General features: G+C 33.6%; 1 protein-coding gene across 2 annotated transcripts in view; it reads right to left on the bottom strand.

The window, feature by feature from the left end:
- The window catches only part of LOC150098061 (uncharacterized), an 84,026-nt gene that overhangs the window by 51,433 nt on the left and 12,744 nt on the right, over positions 1-19,849 (bottom strand). The window contains exons 1-3 of one of the 2 annotated variants that reach the window (XM_090406423.1): positions 19,018-19,232; positions 18,052-18,294; positions 12,211-12,328 (exon numbers count right to left, since the gene is read on the bottom strand). In XM_090406423.1, the coding sequence (XP_090262549.1) occupies positions 12,211-12,328; positions 18,052-18,283 (350 nt within the window). In that variant the 5' untranslated portion in view covers positions 18,284-18,294; positions 19,018-19,232. Of the gene's footprint in view, positions 1-12,210; positions 12,329-18,051; positions 18,295-19,017; positions 19,233-19,849 lie in introns of those variants that run through there. The other variant, XM_090406422.1, reaches the window with a different exon arrangement.

Raw genomic sequence — 19,849 nt, 5'->3', positions numbered from 1 at the left:
TGGTAAAACCAAAATAAAAAATGATGGTACAACATGACAAAATTTCATGCCGACTGGGGCGTCGCCCGGTTAAACAAGGCCCCCATTGTTTTCACCAGGGAACCAGGGCGAACAGTGAAAAGTCAGTTACTGGAACAAATCTGCAACTCAACATCACCAGAGTTAAAGATCAGTACTATCAACATAAGAAGCCTGAATGGCAAAGAAATGGAGCTAGCTGAGGAATTAGATAAGTACCAGATCGACATAATAGGTGACTGAAACAAAAAAGACAAAAACTGGTGAGATCTTTCTGAGCAATAAATACAAAATGTTATATTCAGGCAATGACAATCAAGGAAAAGAAGGAGTAGCCATAGTATTCAACACAAAATACGACGCTAATCTTCTTCAATGGCAGACAGTCTCGAGTAGAGTAATGTGGGCAAATATGAGAATGGGGAACTGGACAATGAGACTTATTTGTGCCTATGGTCCAACAGAAGGTAGAAGTGGAGGAATTTTTTGATGCTTTAGAAAAAGCAACTGACACAATGAAAAAGGAAAAGTTGGTCCTTGTTGGGGATCTAAATAGCAGAGTAGGAAATGATTGTGAGACATACAAAAATATTTTGGGAAAATTTGGAGAAAAGAGCAAAGCTAATAATAATGGCAAATATCTGTTGGATTTCTGCTCAGGACATGGACTGGTTATTACTAACACCATGTTCCAACATAAAAATGTGCAAATTCACATGGAGAGAAGAGGCAAGGAATAAGAAAAGTCTCATTGACTATGTTATTGTTGATGTTTTCTCCCTGGTGCAGGACACCAGAATGTACGGAGGATTTGAAATTGGAAATGATCACTATTTAGTCTTGAGCAGGATAAAATTGAATTTCATATTGAAAAGAATAACGTGAAAGATTTAAAGCGAATAAAATTTGAGCAGCTCTCAGATGTGAGCTGTAGACTAAAATACATAAAGATTATTGAAGAAAAAATGAAAGAGTTCGAGAACAGGAATCAAACCTTGGAGATTCAGTGGCAAGCCTTGAAGAAAGCCCTGATTGATTCAGCTAGAGAGGCATGTGGTGAAGTTGTCTGCAAAGATAGAAAAATTAGAACTCCATGGTGGACACAGGAAGTTAAAGAGGCAGTGAAGGAAAAGAAGCAAGCATATCAAAAGTTCCTGGCAAATAAGTCAGCTTGTGCTCTTAGAGAATACAGAGACAAATGCAAGAATGCTAAACACTGGGTAAAACTAGCTAAACAAAAGTCATGGGAGGACTTTGGCAAGAATATAGAAAATAAATATCAAGAAAGCGGCAAAATATTCTAGAGGTTGTTGAAGAAGCTTAGGAATGGAGGAAAGAGTGCTGTAAAAGGAGTTAGAGATGATAAAGGTGACATAAAAACAGAAGAAAAAAATATCCTTGAAGTATGGGGTAATTACTTTGAAAAACTGCTAAATGAAACAAGCAGTGATGACAGCACAGTGGTAAAAAACACTGACCAGGCATGCAGTCGGGAATTCATAGTCATACTTGAAGTAGAAAAAGCCATTAAAGGTTTAAAATGTGGAAAGGCAGCAGGAGTAGATGATATTCGACCAGAAATGCTGAAGTATGGTGGTATAAAAGTCTTACAGTGGCTGCACTGCATAGTTCAGAAAGCCTGGATAGAGGGACGAATTCCCGATGATTGGAGTAGAGCTCTCATAGTACCCATATATATAAAAAGGGAAATAAAACTGAATGTGAGAATTACAGCGGTATTTCCCTACTAAGTGTTCCTGGCAAGATCTATGCAAGTATACTTGAGAAACGGTTGAGAAGAATTGTGGAAGAAAAGCTGGGTGAAGAACAAGCTGGATTCAAGCCCAAATAGAGGCTGTCAGGATCAGATCTTCACTTTACGACAAATAGTCGAGAAAGCATGAGAATATAACAAAGATCTGTATTTAAGTTTTGTCAATTTGGAAAAGGCATATGACAAGGTGCCAAGAGAGAAGCTATTCAATATGCTACAGTTATATGGTGTCAATGTGGCATTATATCAAACAATACTTAGTCTTTATTTGAGTTGTAAGTCAGCAGTTAAAATTGAAGGGAAGTACAGGAAGATGGTTTAATATTAAATTTGGTGTGAGACAAGAATGTACATTATCCCCTCTGTTATTCATTATCTATATGGATCACATTATAAAGGGAAGTGGTATTAAACATGATATCAAAATTGGAGATGTTAATGTCAGCTCTTTGCTTTATGCGGATGATGTTATACTTCTAAATAAATCCGCTACAAGTCTGCAAGATTCTCTGACTAAATTGAATAGCTGTTGTAATAGATACGGTATGAAGGTCAGTAATAAAAAGACAAAGACAATGAAAATAAGCAGAATCATTGAAAATGTCAACTGTGTTGTGAATGGAGAACCTGTGGAACAAGTGAAACATTTCAGCTACTTAGGCACGATTTTTACTGAAGATGGTAAATTAAATATAGAAATAGACAACAGAATCAGCAAAGCTGGTATGATAGGAAGTCAACTGAATAAATTCATATGGAATAAGAGAGAAATTAGTCGAAACACTAAATTAGCTGTATACAAGACAGTGTTCAAACCAGTTTTAACTTATGGATCTGAGAGCTGGGTCAGAAGTAAAACACTTGACCAAAGACTAGAGACCGCAGATATGAGAGTCCTGAGAAAGATTATAGGCATGAACACATGGCATCAATGGCAATATCATATTAAAAACGATGATATTATGAATGAACTTGACATTGTCAACATCCAGGAATGCTTTAACAGAGCTAATCTCAGGTGGTATGGTCACTTAAACAGAATGGGTGAGGAAAGATTAGCAAAACAAGTGTTCTCTTCCAGGTTGGCAGCAAAACGACCCAGAGGAAGACCAAGAAATAGGTGGATTGATACGGTACAAAGTGCCTTAGACGATAGAAATATAAGATCTGATAATGTTGAAGTCTTGACAAGTAACAGACTGATTTGGAGGAAAATGGTAATCATGTAATTTTTTTCAGGTAGTACTATCATATCCTGTACAACCCTTGAGGGTACATGGCAGGAATTTGATGATGATGATGACTTAAAGATACTCCACAGGTTTCTTTATACAAGAAAATATATATCACAAGCTAATCTGAAACCTATCACTATGTGATAGGTGACAATGCTGTCTCTTCAAAACTTTTTCATGTAAGTTTGTGATAGCTAATGCCAATGAAAATTCCACAGTCAGACATACTGTTGGTTATAGGTCATACTTTCCATCTGAAGAAAAAGAAGCAAAGACAGTATGTAAAATGTTTAGTAATGTCAGTGGCAACAGTTCATCTAATTCAAGCCAGCTAAAATGTCAGAACAGTTTTACTTGAATTCTAGATTTTTTTTTCCTTTATGAGTAATTTTTGATGCATGACCTGTGTCTTTTGGGCCAAATATTTTGAAAGTCAGAGAATTCATATTATCCACTATTTTGGTGATGGGATGGACCAACTTTTTAAATTTTTTGGTAAATCATAGTCTATGAGTAAGAAGGCAGCAGGATAATCCGAAGCTTTAAAAAAAAAATCCTCCTAAACAGTATAGTTTTCAAACTGCTTCAATGTTTGTATAATCAAGTCTGCAGTTTATCCGTAAAAACTACTCAACTATAACACATAGTGTTCTTTTCAATGTAACATCTATTTTTATCATGCTTAGCACTAAGTGATGGTCATTTCCAATTTCATATTCTCTTGAATCAGCATGAGGATATCACTATGAACAATGACACAGTCAATAAGACTTTTCTTATTTCTTGTGTCTTCTTTCCATGTGAACTTGTGCATATTTTATGTTGGAACATGGTGTTGGTAATGACCAATCCATGTCCTGAGCAAAAATCCAGCAAATACTTACCATTATTATTAGTTTTGCCCTTTTCTCCAAATTTATGCCCTGGTAGGATTCATTTCCTACTCTGCTGTTTAGATCTCCAACAAGAATCATTTTTTCCAATTTCTTTGTTAGCTGCCTGTTCCAATGACACAAAAAAATTATTCCTTAGAACAACCTACTGTGGAACCATAGGCACAAATAAGTTTCATTGTCCATTCCCCCATTTTGAAGTGCACCCACATCACTCAACTGTTTTCCAATCAAAAGTTTATCATCATGTATGGTGTTGAATGTTATCGCTACTCCTTCCTTTCCTTGATCATTATTGACTGAATATTGCCTGAATTTTTGTCTTTTGTCATAGTAATGCCAATTATGTACATGTCATACTTTTCTGATTCTTTTGCAAGTTCAATTTCCTTTCTATTAACACTCTTTATATTGATGGTCCTACCTTCAGTTCTTCTGACAATGGGTTTATTCTTATTCTTCTAGATGGTGAATTCAAGCTTGTTCCAGTAGCTGACTTTTCACTGGTTCTCTGCATATGCATATCTATGATATATATATGCAAGAAAATCAACCGGAGAACAAACAGTCAGTTAACAGATTAAAAATATATATATACAGTCATACCCCGACTTATGCTACCCGGACTTACGCGAATCCAGAGTTACGCAGTTTCTTATATGTATGTATTCTCTTCACGCCTCACAACTAGTTGTATCTTTCAGGTGCCGGCCGCATTCACAAGTGTCGCACATGCTGTGAACAAGCACTGACGTGTTTCACGTAGTCTCCATTCATACACGATTTTTATAGTCTACAAACCTTGCGATTGTTTAATGTTATGTTCTTGATAAAAATTTTATCACATAAAAAATAATAATATCGTCCGATTCTTCTATTGCTAGCAAGAAAAGAAAAACATTGACTTTGGAAACAAAACAACATTATTAAGGATTTTGAAGGCGGAATGAAAATTTGTGAGCTAGCAAAGAAGTTTGATCTACAGGAATCCACAGTAAGAACAATCATAAAAGAAAGGCTTACAGATTTTGGAGGACATAGATTCTAACGAGGAACGAATTGTAGCCACAAGGCAAGGAATAAAAAAATCATTAGCTTGCTATGAAGAAATTTTGCGTGACAAGAAAAAGACATTATGCCATCAGACGAATCTATTAGATTTTATGAAACCATCGACATCGAAATAACTTTCTTTTTTTTATGTACGAAAAACTACAATTATGATTATATTTCTTAAAAAATATAGGTGTTTTTGTAAACCTTTGGTCCCAGTTGTATGTTTGTATATATAAATTACATGCAAAATTATACCCCGAGTTATGTGAATTCGACTTACACGCTTATTGTTGGTCCCACCTACTGCGTAACTTCGGGGTTTTACTGTATATGTATATATATTAGTGAGTGGTATGTGGCTTAGTGTGGATGGCAGATTAAGTGTTACAGATGATGGGTTGTGTGGTGTTATTGTGCCCTCTGGGAATGAGTCTGTGGACTCCATGGATGTATTACTTAGTCATAATATTAGGTGACTGTGGTGCTAAACTGAACCCAGCCATGCTGAGTAAAAACTTGGCATGCCGGTTTCAAGTCCGGATAAATGGGGAGGATTGAGCATACAGCTAGCAACCCAGTCTCAGAAAAAAAAAGTTTGCTATGCAAACTGAAACCATCCAAAATGTGATACTGGATGAAGAAAATAGAATACAAACTGCCACAAACATGAGGCTACTCTGTGAAAGCCCTTCTGGGGAAGTAGAGGTGTGGAAAAAAGTGACAGACACCTTATCAAATTAATTATTCAAATTAATTAATGACTGGGAATGTTAGAACCATGTTTGAAACTGGGAAAACATACCAAGTCTCGAGAGTCCTAGAAAAATACAGATTAGAAATAATGGGATTAAGTGAAACGAGATGGATAGGAACTGGAAAAATCAAATTAAACTCTGGTCACTACTTAATCTACTCTAGGAACCAAAATACGAATGACCATACAAAGGGAGTTGCACTAATGATGACAAAAAAAAGCTCATGGTGCACTAATGGATTGGAACCCAATATCAGAAAAAATACTAAATGCTAAGTTTACAGCTGGCAAGCAGAACATTACAATAACAGCTATATACACACCAACAAATGATGCAGAGGAAAGAATAATTTCTATAACATGCTATAGAGAAAAATAGAAACAACAAATAAAAATGATATGCAACTTATAATTAATATGCTAAGGTCAGAAATGACAATACTAATAAAAAAAATTGTAATAGGAGAGAGTCTCTTCCAACATAAAAAAATGCATAATTGGACATGGATAACACCAGATAGGAAAACAAAGAACCAAATAGGCCATATACTTATAATAAGGAATTGAAGGAAATCACTCCTGGATGTCAGAGTTAAAAGAGGAGCTGAGGCATATTCAGATCAATTACTCCTAACAACTACCATAAAAGTAAAAATATTTAAAAATAAACAAACAATGAACAACAGGAAGAGGTTTAGAACTGAAAAACTCAAAAACAAAGAGATTAGAAATAAATTTACAACTCCACAGGATAAATGGGATAAATCCGAAAAAAAGAGCAGGAGATAACACAGAGGAAAAATGGACGAAGATTAAAGACATACTAATAAGCATCAGAAAAAATATTGGGATTTCAAACTAATACAGACAAAGAATGGATATCAGAAAACATTAAATTAAAAATAGAGGAGAGAGATAGAATAAAAGAGAAACCGTTACAGACTGGTGAATATGTTGAACAAGAACAAGCAGAAAGATATAGAGAAATTATGAAAGAAATAAACGCAAGAAACAATAAAAGAAAATACATAGAGAATCTAGCACAAGAGGCAGAGGATGCTGCATATATAAACGACACTAGAAAGGTATATGATATAATAAGGAAATTAAGTGGAAAAAGAAATAAATGAATAGTTCTCATATGCAATAAAGATTAACTATTATTAAATGAAAAAGAACTGATAAATAGATGGATGGAATTCTTCTCAGAGAAATTTCAAGAAACAACTGATGATGACCAGAGCCTAGAATTAAATGAACAAAATGCTTCGTTGGATACAAATTTGAACGAAATAATAAAAATAGAAATTACAGAAGCAATGACTCAAATCAAAACAAGTCAAGTACCAGGTGCAGATAACATACCAGGTGATTTACTAAAAGCAAATCCAAAACTTATAGCAGAGATGTTATATCCCTTACTAAATGAAATATGGCAGAAAGAAGAGTGGCCTAAAGAATGGAATACTGGATTACTTGTTAAATTATCCAAAAATGGGAACCTATCTGAATGCAAACATTGCTGAGTGCTACAATAAAATACTAGCAGGGATAATATTAGAAGAATCAAAAGAGAAACAACTCAGACCAGAAAAGGCAGCATTTAGAGCCAATAGATTATGCATCAACCACATTGCTACTTTACAAATTATCATAGAACAATCATTGGAATGGCAGGCAAGCTTATATTTAAATTTTATCAATTTTGAACAAGCTTTCAACAGTATAAACAGATCTTCCCTATGGAAACTACTTAGACATTATGGACTCTCAGAAAAAACAATAAGAATAATAAAAAAAAATGTATGAAGAATTTGAAATTAAAGTAATACATGGAAATACTCTCCCAGAACCATTTAAAACAAGAACAGGAGTAAGGCAAGGTTGTATACTCTCCAGTACTATATTTATCATAGACTGGGTGATGCACAATGGTTACTTCAAAACCAACTCCTCAAACTAGATTTTGCAGATGATATCTGCTTACTTTCACAGAAACACCAACATGTAGAACGAAATCAAACACTTGGAAACAGCCAAAAAAGTTGGTCCTAGGATAAATAAAAATAAAGCAATGTTGATGAAAATAAATGCAAAACAAAATAAACAAATAATGACAGAAGAAAGACTGCTTAAAGAAGTAGAACAGTTTAATATACCTTGGTTCAATAGTATCAATAAAAGGAAGAACTACTGAAGATATAAATAGAAGGAAACAGCTGGCTTATTCAACTTGCAACCAACTTAGAAGTATTTGGAAAAACAAGAACTTGTCTATAAAAACTAAAATGAGAATATTTAACTCAAATGTAAAGGCAATACTAGTGATCCATACCATGTTTCTGATCCATACTAGTATATGGATCAGAAACGTGGATGTTAAACAAAAGATAGTTAACAATGTCCAGATCTTCCTAAACAAGTGTTTAAGAATGATAATGGGAATATATTGGCCAAAACAAGTATCAAACGAAGAACTATGGCAGAGAACAAACCAGAAACCCATGTTGCAACAGATACATGAAAGGAAATGGAGGTGGATGGGGGATGTGTTGAGAAAAGAAGATAAAATAATAGTAAAACAGGCTCTAGATTGGAACCCAATGGGTAAACAAAGACAGAGAAGGCCAAGAGAAACATGAAAAAGAGCAATACCGAAAGAAATAGCAAATATTAATACTGGAACCAAATAAAAACAGAAGCAAAAAACAGAGTCTGGCGGAAAATGGTGGTGGAAGACCTATGCTCCCAGGTGGAGTGAAGAGGATTAAGTAAAGTAAGTAATGCTAGACTGACACCCGACTAGTCAGTTATCTGTCTAACTGGTGAGCCAGCACAAAATTTTTCTAGTCCTGCTGATAATTAGGTTTGGTTTAGTATGGAATAATCAAGATAACTTGATAGTAAATTGTAAAGTGCATTGTATGCATTGAAGGAAACTTTGTAGTTACTATCCAGCTGTAGAAAAAAATGAATTACCTAACAATGTTAATATTTATAAAGGAAACTTCCCTTTTGCATCTTACAAACCAAGGTCTATAAACAAAGTTTCAGAATAGAGTAGTTCCAATGATGTTACATAAACATTATACCTGGTCAAAACTTTAAAAAGAAAAGTTTCTTCTGATCTTATACATACCACCTGCCTTGTCTATGAAATAAACAGAAAGTTGTATGTGGAGTCTATTCAAATAAATTTCATTAATAAACCAACTGATAACAATAAAAAAAAAACTGTTTTTAATAGCATCAATGAGAGTACAAGCACATAAAAATGCTCCTGATGTTTTTTAACCAGTTCAATATATTTTAACAAGATGAGGAACATGGATATTTGAAGTTTTGTAAACTTTAAAAAATGAAATGAAAATAATCAATAAAACATAATAAACTATGGCCATAACAAAAAAAAATAAAATAAAATAAAAAAAATAACACCTGTATGCAAAATTCACAACAATAATCTTAATAACACCTTTAAGAATCTCCAACAAAATCAGAAAGTTTATTCAACTCCTTCAAAACATTTCCTTCCTTCCTTGACCTACCCAGGGCTGACCAAATCAAATACACTTATATGTACAATATATAGTACAAGTGAAAAAGAGTTCACAACAATACAAGAAAAAGAATGCAAAATTTCTTATATTTATTATGATGCCATTTCTTATAATAAATATAAGAAATGGCATCAGGCTTTCTGATTATGCATTTCATATTTTCTGTAAGAAATTATTAAAAAGATATCCATTCTGTATCTCATCTGGTTTGAACACAAACCAGCTGATCATCATCTGTACATCAACAAAATCTGGTTTGAACACAAACATAAAGAAACCTATGAGGTGCTAATTAATCATATTAATGGAAATTATTGTGTAAAGATTTCCAGAATATGGATGGCCTACATGTGACCTATATAACTCCAGTTATATATCCAGCTTTGTCTATCCCAAACAGGATGAATCAAGGCCAATCAACTGCTTGAAGATGGTAAGCAATACAACACCTCTTAATATACCATATTTTCCGGTGTATAAGATGCACTTTTTTACCTTAAAAATGGGGTGCATCTTATATAATGAAGGTACAGATTGTTTCCTCTTTTCAAAGTCATATGCACGCCCTTTTTTGTTCCAAGATCTTTGTAGGCGGTTAATGGTGCAATCAAATTGATGCGTGACCTTCACGTGACTTCTAGCGCATCATTGGCTAAGAATGGGCAATCCCTATTCAAGTTTCATAATATCTTATCCGAGTAATCAGTTACCAATGTTTATCAGTATTGAGTTGACATGTTGAGATATTTTGTGTTCAGTTTGATATTTCCCCGTAGATTTTAGTGATGAGAAAAAACAGGCGACATTCATATACTTCAAGTTACAAATTGCAGGTTGTAAAATATACGGAAGAACACGGAAATAGGGAAGCTGAAAGACATTTTGGACCTCCACCTACAGAAAAAGTTTTTTTTAGGTTTTTTCCAGAAAATTGTATTAAATTTCTTGGATGCGTCTTATACATAGGAGCGTCTTATACACCAGAAAATACGGTAATTGATTTAAATCTAGGCATACAAGTTCACAATTAAAATAAACTATAACCTGTATATACTGTATATATATATATATATATACTGTATATATTATTTTGATTTTCTTACAGCCAAATTTTTAATACCGTAGTGAGTTGTAGCATGCATTCCAGATGATGGCCTTAATGCAAAAGTCTGAAGATTAAGTTAATTTTATCTTAAAGTTATTACTCCAACATGAGAGGAGACTTCATAATTTTTTCTAATGAATGCTGAACAATGTGTAATGATGAAAGTAAGGGATGTCACACTTTTCTTAAATTTGTTCTGAATTTTTGCTACAAAAAATGATATATAATTCCTTTCATTAACACACATTTTGAAAGTATAAATGCATAATTCCTGTATACCTCCCCTCCCGGAGGGTACAGCAGGAATGCGATGATGATGATGATGATGATTAAATGCATAATTATACTTGATATTAAACATGACAGTACTTTAAATTTCAGAAATGAGAAACAAATAATTTCTACCAGTCAAAAAGGAGTTCATTCATTCTTCCTCATCATCCCCAACATGTTTCATTGTTTGCTGGCCTCTTATCAAAGTGATTAGAAAGAAATTTTCAAACAATGGAAGATAATTTAGCTCATTAATAGTTAACATTCATTTACTGGTAAGCTAAACACTGATAAGAAGATATGTAGCTCTTACTAAGACTTGTTTGCCATTTGTTAAATAATATATCATTTAACAAATGGCTGATTTTTGATATCTGATATTTCACAGTTTGTGGCTAAGAATGATCACGAATGTTTCTCACGCCACTCGCTTCCAAAAGGAAAAATAATAAACCATAAAATATGTCAACGTAGAAAGAGGGATCAAGAAGTAAAAGCTTCTAACATCCCACTTCCCATTTATTGAATTATTTCTGTTGAGAAATCATTAAATTTCTGAAACAAAGTGAAAGCCCTGTTGTTATTTGCATTTCATATACAAATAGCACCATAGTTAATGTTCATAAGAATTGCATATTTTTATAAAGAAACGCTTAGTCCTACTACAAAGCTTTAAGACTGGTATTATTACATTTCTGCGCATCAGCATTAAATGGCTATTGCAATCTAAAATATTGCACTATAGAAACAATACATATTATGGTGCCAGTTTCTGATTAACTATTGTCATGTTAAAATTTCTTTTTATCAGTCAAAAAATTTTTTTATTTTAAACAGGTTAGGTCAGCAATATAAATTTATGGTTAAAATATCCTAAGAAGAAACTTTTTATTTTTCATTTTCGAGAACTGAATGATACAAAAGACTGTGAGATGAAGATGAGCATTGTGAAACTGATGAACAATGACTTCAAGCTGCAAAATTACAGTGATAACTGACTCAACATTTGGCTTTAAGAACAATGGAGCATGAAGAATATTTCGACAAAGTTAATTTGTGTTGAGGCTACAAAGCAACTGTATGAGAAAATGTCAGAAAGAAGTAAAAGCAATCATGTCTTTCTAGAATTGAATGTCATAGATGGTGAGCTGTGTACAAAATGACCACCTAGAGACTGAAGAGCAGAATGCAGAGTGGAAGTAAAAAAATACACCAATACCTGAGAATTGAGAATGAGATTCAAAAATCAAAACAATGGTGATGATAATCTTTATTAATAAAGACGTCCAAGAATTTTTCTCAAAAAGTCATGCCATTAACATATTTTCTTCAGATACTGTACTAATGAAAATGAGATGGCCAGTTTAAAAATGCCTGCCCATGATTTCCCAACCTTGATATAGCTTTAAGAGGGTGGATTCAAAAGCAAATAGTATGTGCGTGTGTCAACTTTTTTTTAAATTTGAACTGACCTAGAACTTGAAAAACACACACATCACATTCTACATGTATTTTGTATTGATAACTCAACCATTTACTTACTGTAAATCTGGAAATATAATCAATTTCTGGTTATTTTCACTCCGTACACTTGATTTTTCACTATTTTCGGAATTCATTCCTATCCCAGAATCTTCATCACTGTCTTGTCTATTTCGTCCTAAAAAACAAAATTTAAAATACTACTTATATTTGCATATACTACAAAAAAATTGCAGATTTTATTATTAAAAAAAAAAGAGCATATTTCTTATATTTTTATACAGTATAGAACATTATCATCATTGAATTCCTGATGCGTCCTCAAGGAGTGAACAGAGTATTATAACACTACCACACAATTAAGTTTACAAGAATTTTTCTCAAAATGAGTATCACCTGTCCATACTTTAATATGATATGAAAAGTGCCACTGATGCAATCTGTTCACTCCCCTAATTTTTCTCACAACTCTCATATATGTGGTCACTGGTCTTTGATCAACTGTTTTATTTCAAACTCAACCCTTAGATCCATAAATTAAAATTAGTTTGAACACTGTCTTGTATACCGCTATGTAGTGCTTGTTCTAATTTTTCTCTTATTCCATATTAATTTATTCAGTTGGTTCCCACCATACAAGAATTGTTTATTTTGTTGTTTATTTCCATATTTAATTTGCTATCTTCACTCAAAACTGTGCTATATAGCTGAAATATCTTACTTGTCTATTAAGGAGCTGATGATATCTGATTTTGATATTGGGTTTAATGCTACTTTCTTTCATAATATGATCTATATACATGATGAATACAATTAATTTTATATCATGCCATCTGTACTTCAATTTGGACTAATGACTTACAACTTAAGTACTAAAAAAATACTGCTCTATAAGTCAAATGCTATGGTGTATAATGTAACCATTATATACCATATATATATAATACCATTTATTATACACCCTCTGTCCAAAAACAAACCGAACTTTTGATAGAAAATAAAACACAGGCCAATTATAATAATTCAAATCATTTATTTCAATCAATATACTCTCCCCTCAGCTTCGATACAACATTTGGCATGGTCAATTAATTCGTTATGTGAGTTTTTTATAACGGTTTTTGGGATAGTGTTGAGAGTTGTGGTTACTGCCACTTGAACATTTTCAATGTTGTCGTATCGCTTTCCTTTCATCGGCAAATAAAGTCAAGGAAAGAGAAAGAAATCACAGGGTGCTAAATCAGGTGAATACAGTGAGTGATCCAACACACAAACTTGTTTTTTGTCCAAAAACTGTCTCACAATGTTCGAATGATGAGATGGTGCATTATTGTACAAAAGTGATGCAGCTGCCTGCATCACAATATTCATGCCATACACGAAGAATTCTCACTATCAATCTCTTCAAAACTTCGAGATAAAACTCACCATTGACTGTTTGGCCAGGCAGAATGAATTATTTGTGGATAATGCCCTTGGAATCATAGAAACAAATCAGCGCTGTCTTTACTTTTGACTTCTCCAAGCGACTTTTTTTCGGATGTCCCCCCCCCCCTCTTCTGGTGGTGTTCACTCAGCACTCTTTGTTTTGGGCTCATACTCAAAACATCATGTTTCGTCACCAGTAACGATCGTTTGGAAGTTTGAGTCCTTACAAGTGGTTTTAATGAGTTCAATTCAATATATTTTTTGGTCGTCAGTCAACTTGTGGGGAACAAATCACGAATTCAATTTACGAAGGCCCAAACTCTCGGTCAAAATGTTGTGCAGTTGATTGTGGAATCACCAATTCATCTTCAATCAATCTCGCAGCTGTTTTCGGGTTTTCTTTGATGAAATCACAGCCCGGCTTTTCATCGTCCTCAAGCATCTCACGACCACTTTGAAATCATTTAAATCACTTGTAAACTTGAGAACGGGATAAGCATTCATCACTGTATACTTTCTGAAGAATTTGATGCATTTCTGTAAACCTTTTATCTAGTTTAACACAAAAGTCAATCACAGCTCTCTGTTTGAAACTCATTTTCAGACCGTTCGTCAAAACACACTGTCACTCTTGGCCAGTGGAGGCTCGTGGCTTGAAATCGTGGGACAGCTGCAACTTTCGAAATATACATATACACTGTAAGTACAGTGTATACATGTTTGGATAAAATATCAAAATTATGATAAAAAATTTTTTTTAAAAATTAAACATGAAAAAATATTGTTTATTATCAATAAAATTATAGTTTGGTTCTTCTTGTTTTGTTTCATTAAAAAACATTGTTTATTATCGATAAAATTATACAGTTTAGTATAATTCAAAATTACTTAAAAACAAAATCCATTCTTCTTGTTTTGTTTCGAGCAAAAAGGTCAATAACTTCTTCCTTGATGTTTGTGTGACTGTTGAAGAATTTTTTCTCCATTGAAATCATCACAAGGTGCATTTAACCTATCCTGATTCATAGTACTCCTCAGATATGTTTTTATTCTCTTTAATGTTGAAAAACAGCATTCAGGCTCTGATGTAGTCATAGGACTCATCAAGAGAATTTTTATCAAGTAATTTCACTAAGAACTAAATTATTTTCTGTTATAAATTTTAGAAAGTCAATTAATTTACAATAATCATGCATGTCGGATCTACTGTAGAATTCTCGAAGTTCAGTTTCAAGTTTTTCTTTGTTGATCATGGGATATATCATGTTTACTCCATAAACACGATAAGCACTACAAACAATCTACTACTGGTGCAAACTGCATATAAACAACAATGGAATTGCGCGACAGACAGTGCCGCATTACGCTAATAGCTCACATCTCACTATGATGTGCATATGCTTGCGCGCGTAGCAATATGACACTGTGGTAAACACAGTGCTGCTAGCATCCTTCACCCTCCTAAGTGCTACAAGATGGATTTTTATTATTTTTTATACAAAATAAGAGAATTGTATAGGATTGTTGATGATAAAATTAAATATTACAAGCAAATATAAATAAATTAATAAATATATTTATATATCGAGAAAAATTGGGGGTGCTGCAGTTTCGCAGTACCCCCGATTTGCTCGGGGTTATAGAGCCAACCTGCTCTTGGCAATATAACTCGGCTTCCAATGAAATAAATGTCATAAACAGTTGACACAACACTAATGAAGGTTGCCGCTTTCGACAACAAAAAGATATAACAGGTGGCATCACTAGTTTCTTCTATTTTCGAAAAGTTCAGTTTCTTTTTGGACAGAGGGTGTATAACTGTAGCATTTTCCAGGTCTCCAAACTTAAGTTTGATAGGAATACTTGTCCTATTTCCATGATTTCTTAACTATCTGTTGTAAAATGAAAATCTGATCTTGACAATCCTTATTTAGCCTGATCCCAGTTTGTTCTTCCCAAAGTTTCTCTTCCAAATTTTTCCTAGCCTCAAATACGACTGCATAAATCTTACAGTAAAAAAATCCCTCTGTAATTCTCATATGTTTCATTTCTCTCTTTTTTTTTTTTTTACAAAAGGCAAGCACGAAAACTCGACTCCACAATTCGATCTTCTAATCAGGCCTTCTGAATTATACAGTGTAGCCACTGTGAAACCACTCCATATTTGAGTATTGCTAGTTCAATGTCATTTAGGAACTCTAGAAGGAAATGGGAATCCCATTTCCTTCTAGAGTTCTGTCACTCATTTTAATATTATTTCAAAGAATTACTGGAGACTTCCAGAATATCTGAATCTTCAGTTTTTATATAATCTTTATCATTACTGATTCCTTTTACGGTGTACTCTTTCCTCCATTCTTAAGCTTCTTCAAAAGCCTCCAGAACATTTTACCATCTTCATGAGATTTGTTTTTTATATTCTTACCAAAGTTACTAAATATATGAATATGAAGAGACAAAGGCTTCAATTTGGCGACATAACTTATTTAAGTTAAGGGATATTACATCCCATATTATTTCTTAGCCGAATAAGAAACTCAAGGAGTTTCACGCCGAATATAAAAACTATATATATATATATATATAAAGTTTGGCGATTCCAAGCGTAAGCAAATACCTGGATAGTGCAGCAACTGACCGTTAAGGTAGTGCAAGCTGAGGAAACTCATAGCAAAGGTGGAGCAAGCTCCGATCACTACTCTTGACATTTACCCATAATGTGAACTTAGCTCCTAGGAGCTGTATTACTGTTCGACATTATGAGAGAAGGTCACTACCCAGACCAGTTTCAACCTTTATTGAGGTCTCATCAGTGAGTAAGTAGACCTAGTTAGTAATAGTTAGTAATACCAAGTTTGTAGCGAACAGAACTTACATCCCTTCTATGAGAATTGCCAAGAGGTGTCCTAATAAATTACTAAATATATGAAGAGCCAAGGACTTCAATTCGGCGACATAACTTATTTAAGTTAAGGGATATTACATCCCATGTTATTTCTTAGCCGAATAAGAAACTCAAAGAGTTTCATGCCGAATATAAAAACTATATAAAGTTCGGCGATTCCAAGCGTAAGCAAATACCTGGATAGTGCAGCAACTGACCCTTAAGGTAGTGTAAGCTGAGGCAACTCATAGCAAAGGTGGAGCAAGCTCTGTTTGGAGCAAGGTGGAGGTGGAGCAAGCTCCGTTTGGAGCAAGGTGGAGGTGGAGCAAGCTCCATTTGGAGCAAGGTGGAGGTGGAATAAGTTCTTACCAAAGTCTTTGCATAATTTTTGTTTAGCTACTTTTATACATAGCTTAGCTTTCTATTCACTAGAAACTTTATATTTGATTTCTACTTTTCCAGGACTGTCTCTTTAACTTCTTATGTACAACATAAAGTTGATTTTTCTATCCTTGCAAACAACTTCAGTACCTTCCTAGCTGAAGCAACTAATGCTTTCTTCAGAGATTGCTGCTGAGACTCCAAGGTTTGGTTCTTGTTTTCAAACTCTTGTTTTTTTTTGAACAATATATAACAATATTTGTGTTGAGTCTACAGTTCACCTCTAAAAGCTGCTTGAATTTAATTCTTTTAAAGCCAATACATATTTCAATATGATATTCGTTTTAATCCTGCTTAAAACTAAATGATCGCTTCCTATTTCTAATCTCATGCATGCTCTTGTATGCTGAACTAGCTTGATGATATCACTGTCAATCTTGTCTTATCTCCATTTTAATTTATACACATCTTTATGATGAAACATGGTGTTAATGATGACCAGTCAATATCCAAAATAGTAAGTCAGCAGGCACTTACCGTTAACATTACCCGTTACTCCAAATTTTCTCAAATATTTCTTCTATGTGCCTAGCATTCATTTCCTACTTACTCTTCAGTTTAGAACTCCAACAAGGACATCTTTTCTGTTTTATGTGTTAACTGCCTTCATATTACTAAAGTACTATGAATACTGCTGACAATTATTGAGAATGTCCAAGACTATAAACTACTGCTAAGATAATTTATAACATGAGTATCCAGGACTTGGGACCTTAATCAAGATAAAATGTGAGAAAATTTACTCAACTAATTGCCTAAATACAAATCTCTGATAGTCACTAATGATTAATTATGTTATGAATTCAGCTTTCCTTTCTATTTATATGGAATAAAAAAAATTGATCCAACTTATAATGAACTGTCATCAGGAATTTATGATCTTTGGAAACCTCAAAGTTATACCTATCAAAAAATAAATATTATAATAAGAATAAGTAAATAATACCTTTTTTTAACTTTCTTTCTTTCTATACTAACATTCAATTAATTTAAGAAAAGTGTGAAAAACATTTTAAGAGATAAAAAGAACTTCTCACAATGGATTGGACTTCATGGATGCCTGAAAATAACACTAATAATTTTATGCAGTGTACATGTTAGTGTACCATTATATATTACCAAAAATGAAGATGCAAATGAATATATACCTGTTTTAGATAAACCTAAAATATTCTGTTGTTTATTCATGGCAGGAAATTTTGTCTCGTTTCCTCCACTACAAATCTGCTTAGTAGATTTATAATCTTCCTCACAAGCACTGTCAGGAGTTACTGTCCGAGATTCACTACTATTAATCACCAGTTGTTCTGTACAAAGTGATTGTTCACACAGAGTTGTATCTGCCACAGACTTTTGATGAAAGAAAGCCACAGCTGTCATAATTTTCTATCCTATATTAAAAAGACTGGCACATTAATTACATCAGACAGTGTACGAAGATTACTGAATCTATGAAAATATTGCATAACAAACAAGAAAGAATGAAAATAAAAAAAAGTGTAGAAGAGATTCATATCCTGCACATAAAGAAGTTTTAGTTTACATATGAATATTTAAAAAACTTTATATTAATGTTTACCATTTTATCATTTTGGATTTAGCATGTCAAAAGATTTTACAGAAGATAAGCAATGAACAAATAACTAAGGATGACAATAATTTATTCGGTGTTTCAACATTAGCAGTAGAAAATCATAATGCAATACTACAGCCAACAATTTTAAAAAAAAAGAAAAAAGTCACCCATGATATAACCTACACATTTGATTCACTAATGAACTGGTGATATACAATACTGGCTTAGATGACTGAGTGGTTAGTATTCACTCCCCAACAACCAACCAACTGCAGGTTTGAATCCCAGTCCAGGGATGAATGTTTTGTGAATGTCTTTAAGTGACAGGTAATTCCACTGCCCAGCATGAAACCACTACCCTATTATTGAAGACCTGAAGAGACTTGAAAAAGTTCTATGTTCAGTCTCTTTGGGAAGAGTTCCAGATTATCTAAACTTTATCCAACCCAAAGTGCTACTAATGCTAATGTATTATAGCAGAAGCAGCCACAGTGTGGCAAATTTGTGGAAATTACATACTTCATAATTATAAGCATACCTTATAAAAGACTTCTCACATGGTCACCCTCCAAGAGTGGCTTCATGTAATGAGTCTTTAGACTCCATGGAACTGACATGGAATAATAGATCACCCACAGTTAGAGATAATACCAGCTGGAATCCCTAGATGGTAGATAACTTTTATCACCTGAGACATTACTAGATTACTTGTTTACTGGAAGTTTGAAAAGGCTATTGCTGTTTGGTCTCCAATGTCTTTCTCTCCACCAAAAAAAGTGTGCATGCAGTGTAGGAGACATACTTCATAGGCATGCCAAAAATCCTGCAGTTAACTAGCGAGCCAGTGCTTCTTCCATGTAAGGCCTGCAGCTAGTCTAGATAGGCAATTAGTCAGGAATCTGTATCCATAGAGAAAGGTTTAGGTATTGTGGTTATTTATAATAGTACTTCATGATATAATCACTACAAAAAGAAGAAACAAATTTATTTATTTATTTATTTAACTTATTATGTTATTATTATTATTTGACACCTCCAGGGAGTCTAAAGATTCATCGAGGGAGAGTGTGCCAACAGCATCGAATGATTGGTCCCCTTCCAACTACTAACTGCACTCAAACTTACTTAACTGAGCCATTAGTAGCAGAGGCTCTACCAATCGACCAACCTTTGCTGGAAAATATATTTTGTAATTTTGCTGGTTTTCTAACTGGAATCATATGAGCATGAATTATAACTGTGGTGATGTGTGGCACTCAATTAGAATATTATGGAAACAATTCAAATCATAAGTGAAAAAGAACTAAACAAAGGCATCCATCCTCAGGGGGTTGGATGATAGCAAAGTTAATTCAGAGATTCATTCTAAT

The sequence above is a fragment of the Typopeltis vanoorti genome, chromosome 16 (genome assembly GCF_054136105.1).
Source record: "Typopeltis vanoorti isolate ZY-2024b chromosome 16, IOZ_Tvanoo_1.0, whole genome shotgun sequence".
NCBI lineage: Eukaryota > Metazoa > Arthropoda > Arachnida > Uropygi > Thelyphonidae > Typopeltis > Typopeltis vanoorti.
Note: the sequence above shows the minus strand (reverse complement) of the source record. Positions and strands in the feature narration are given on the sequence as shown.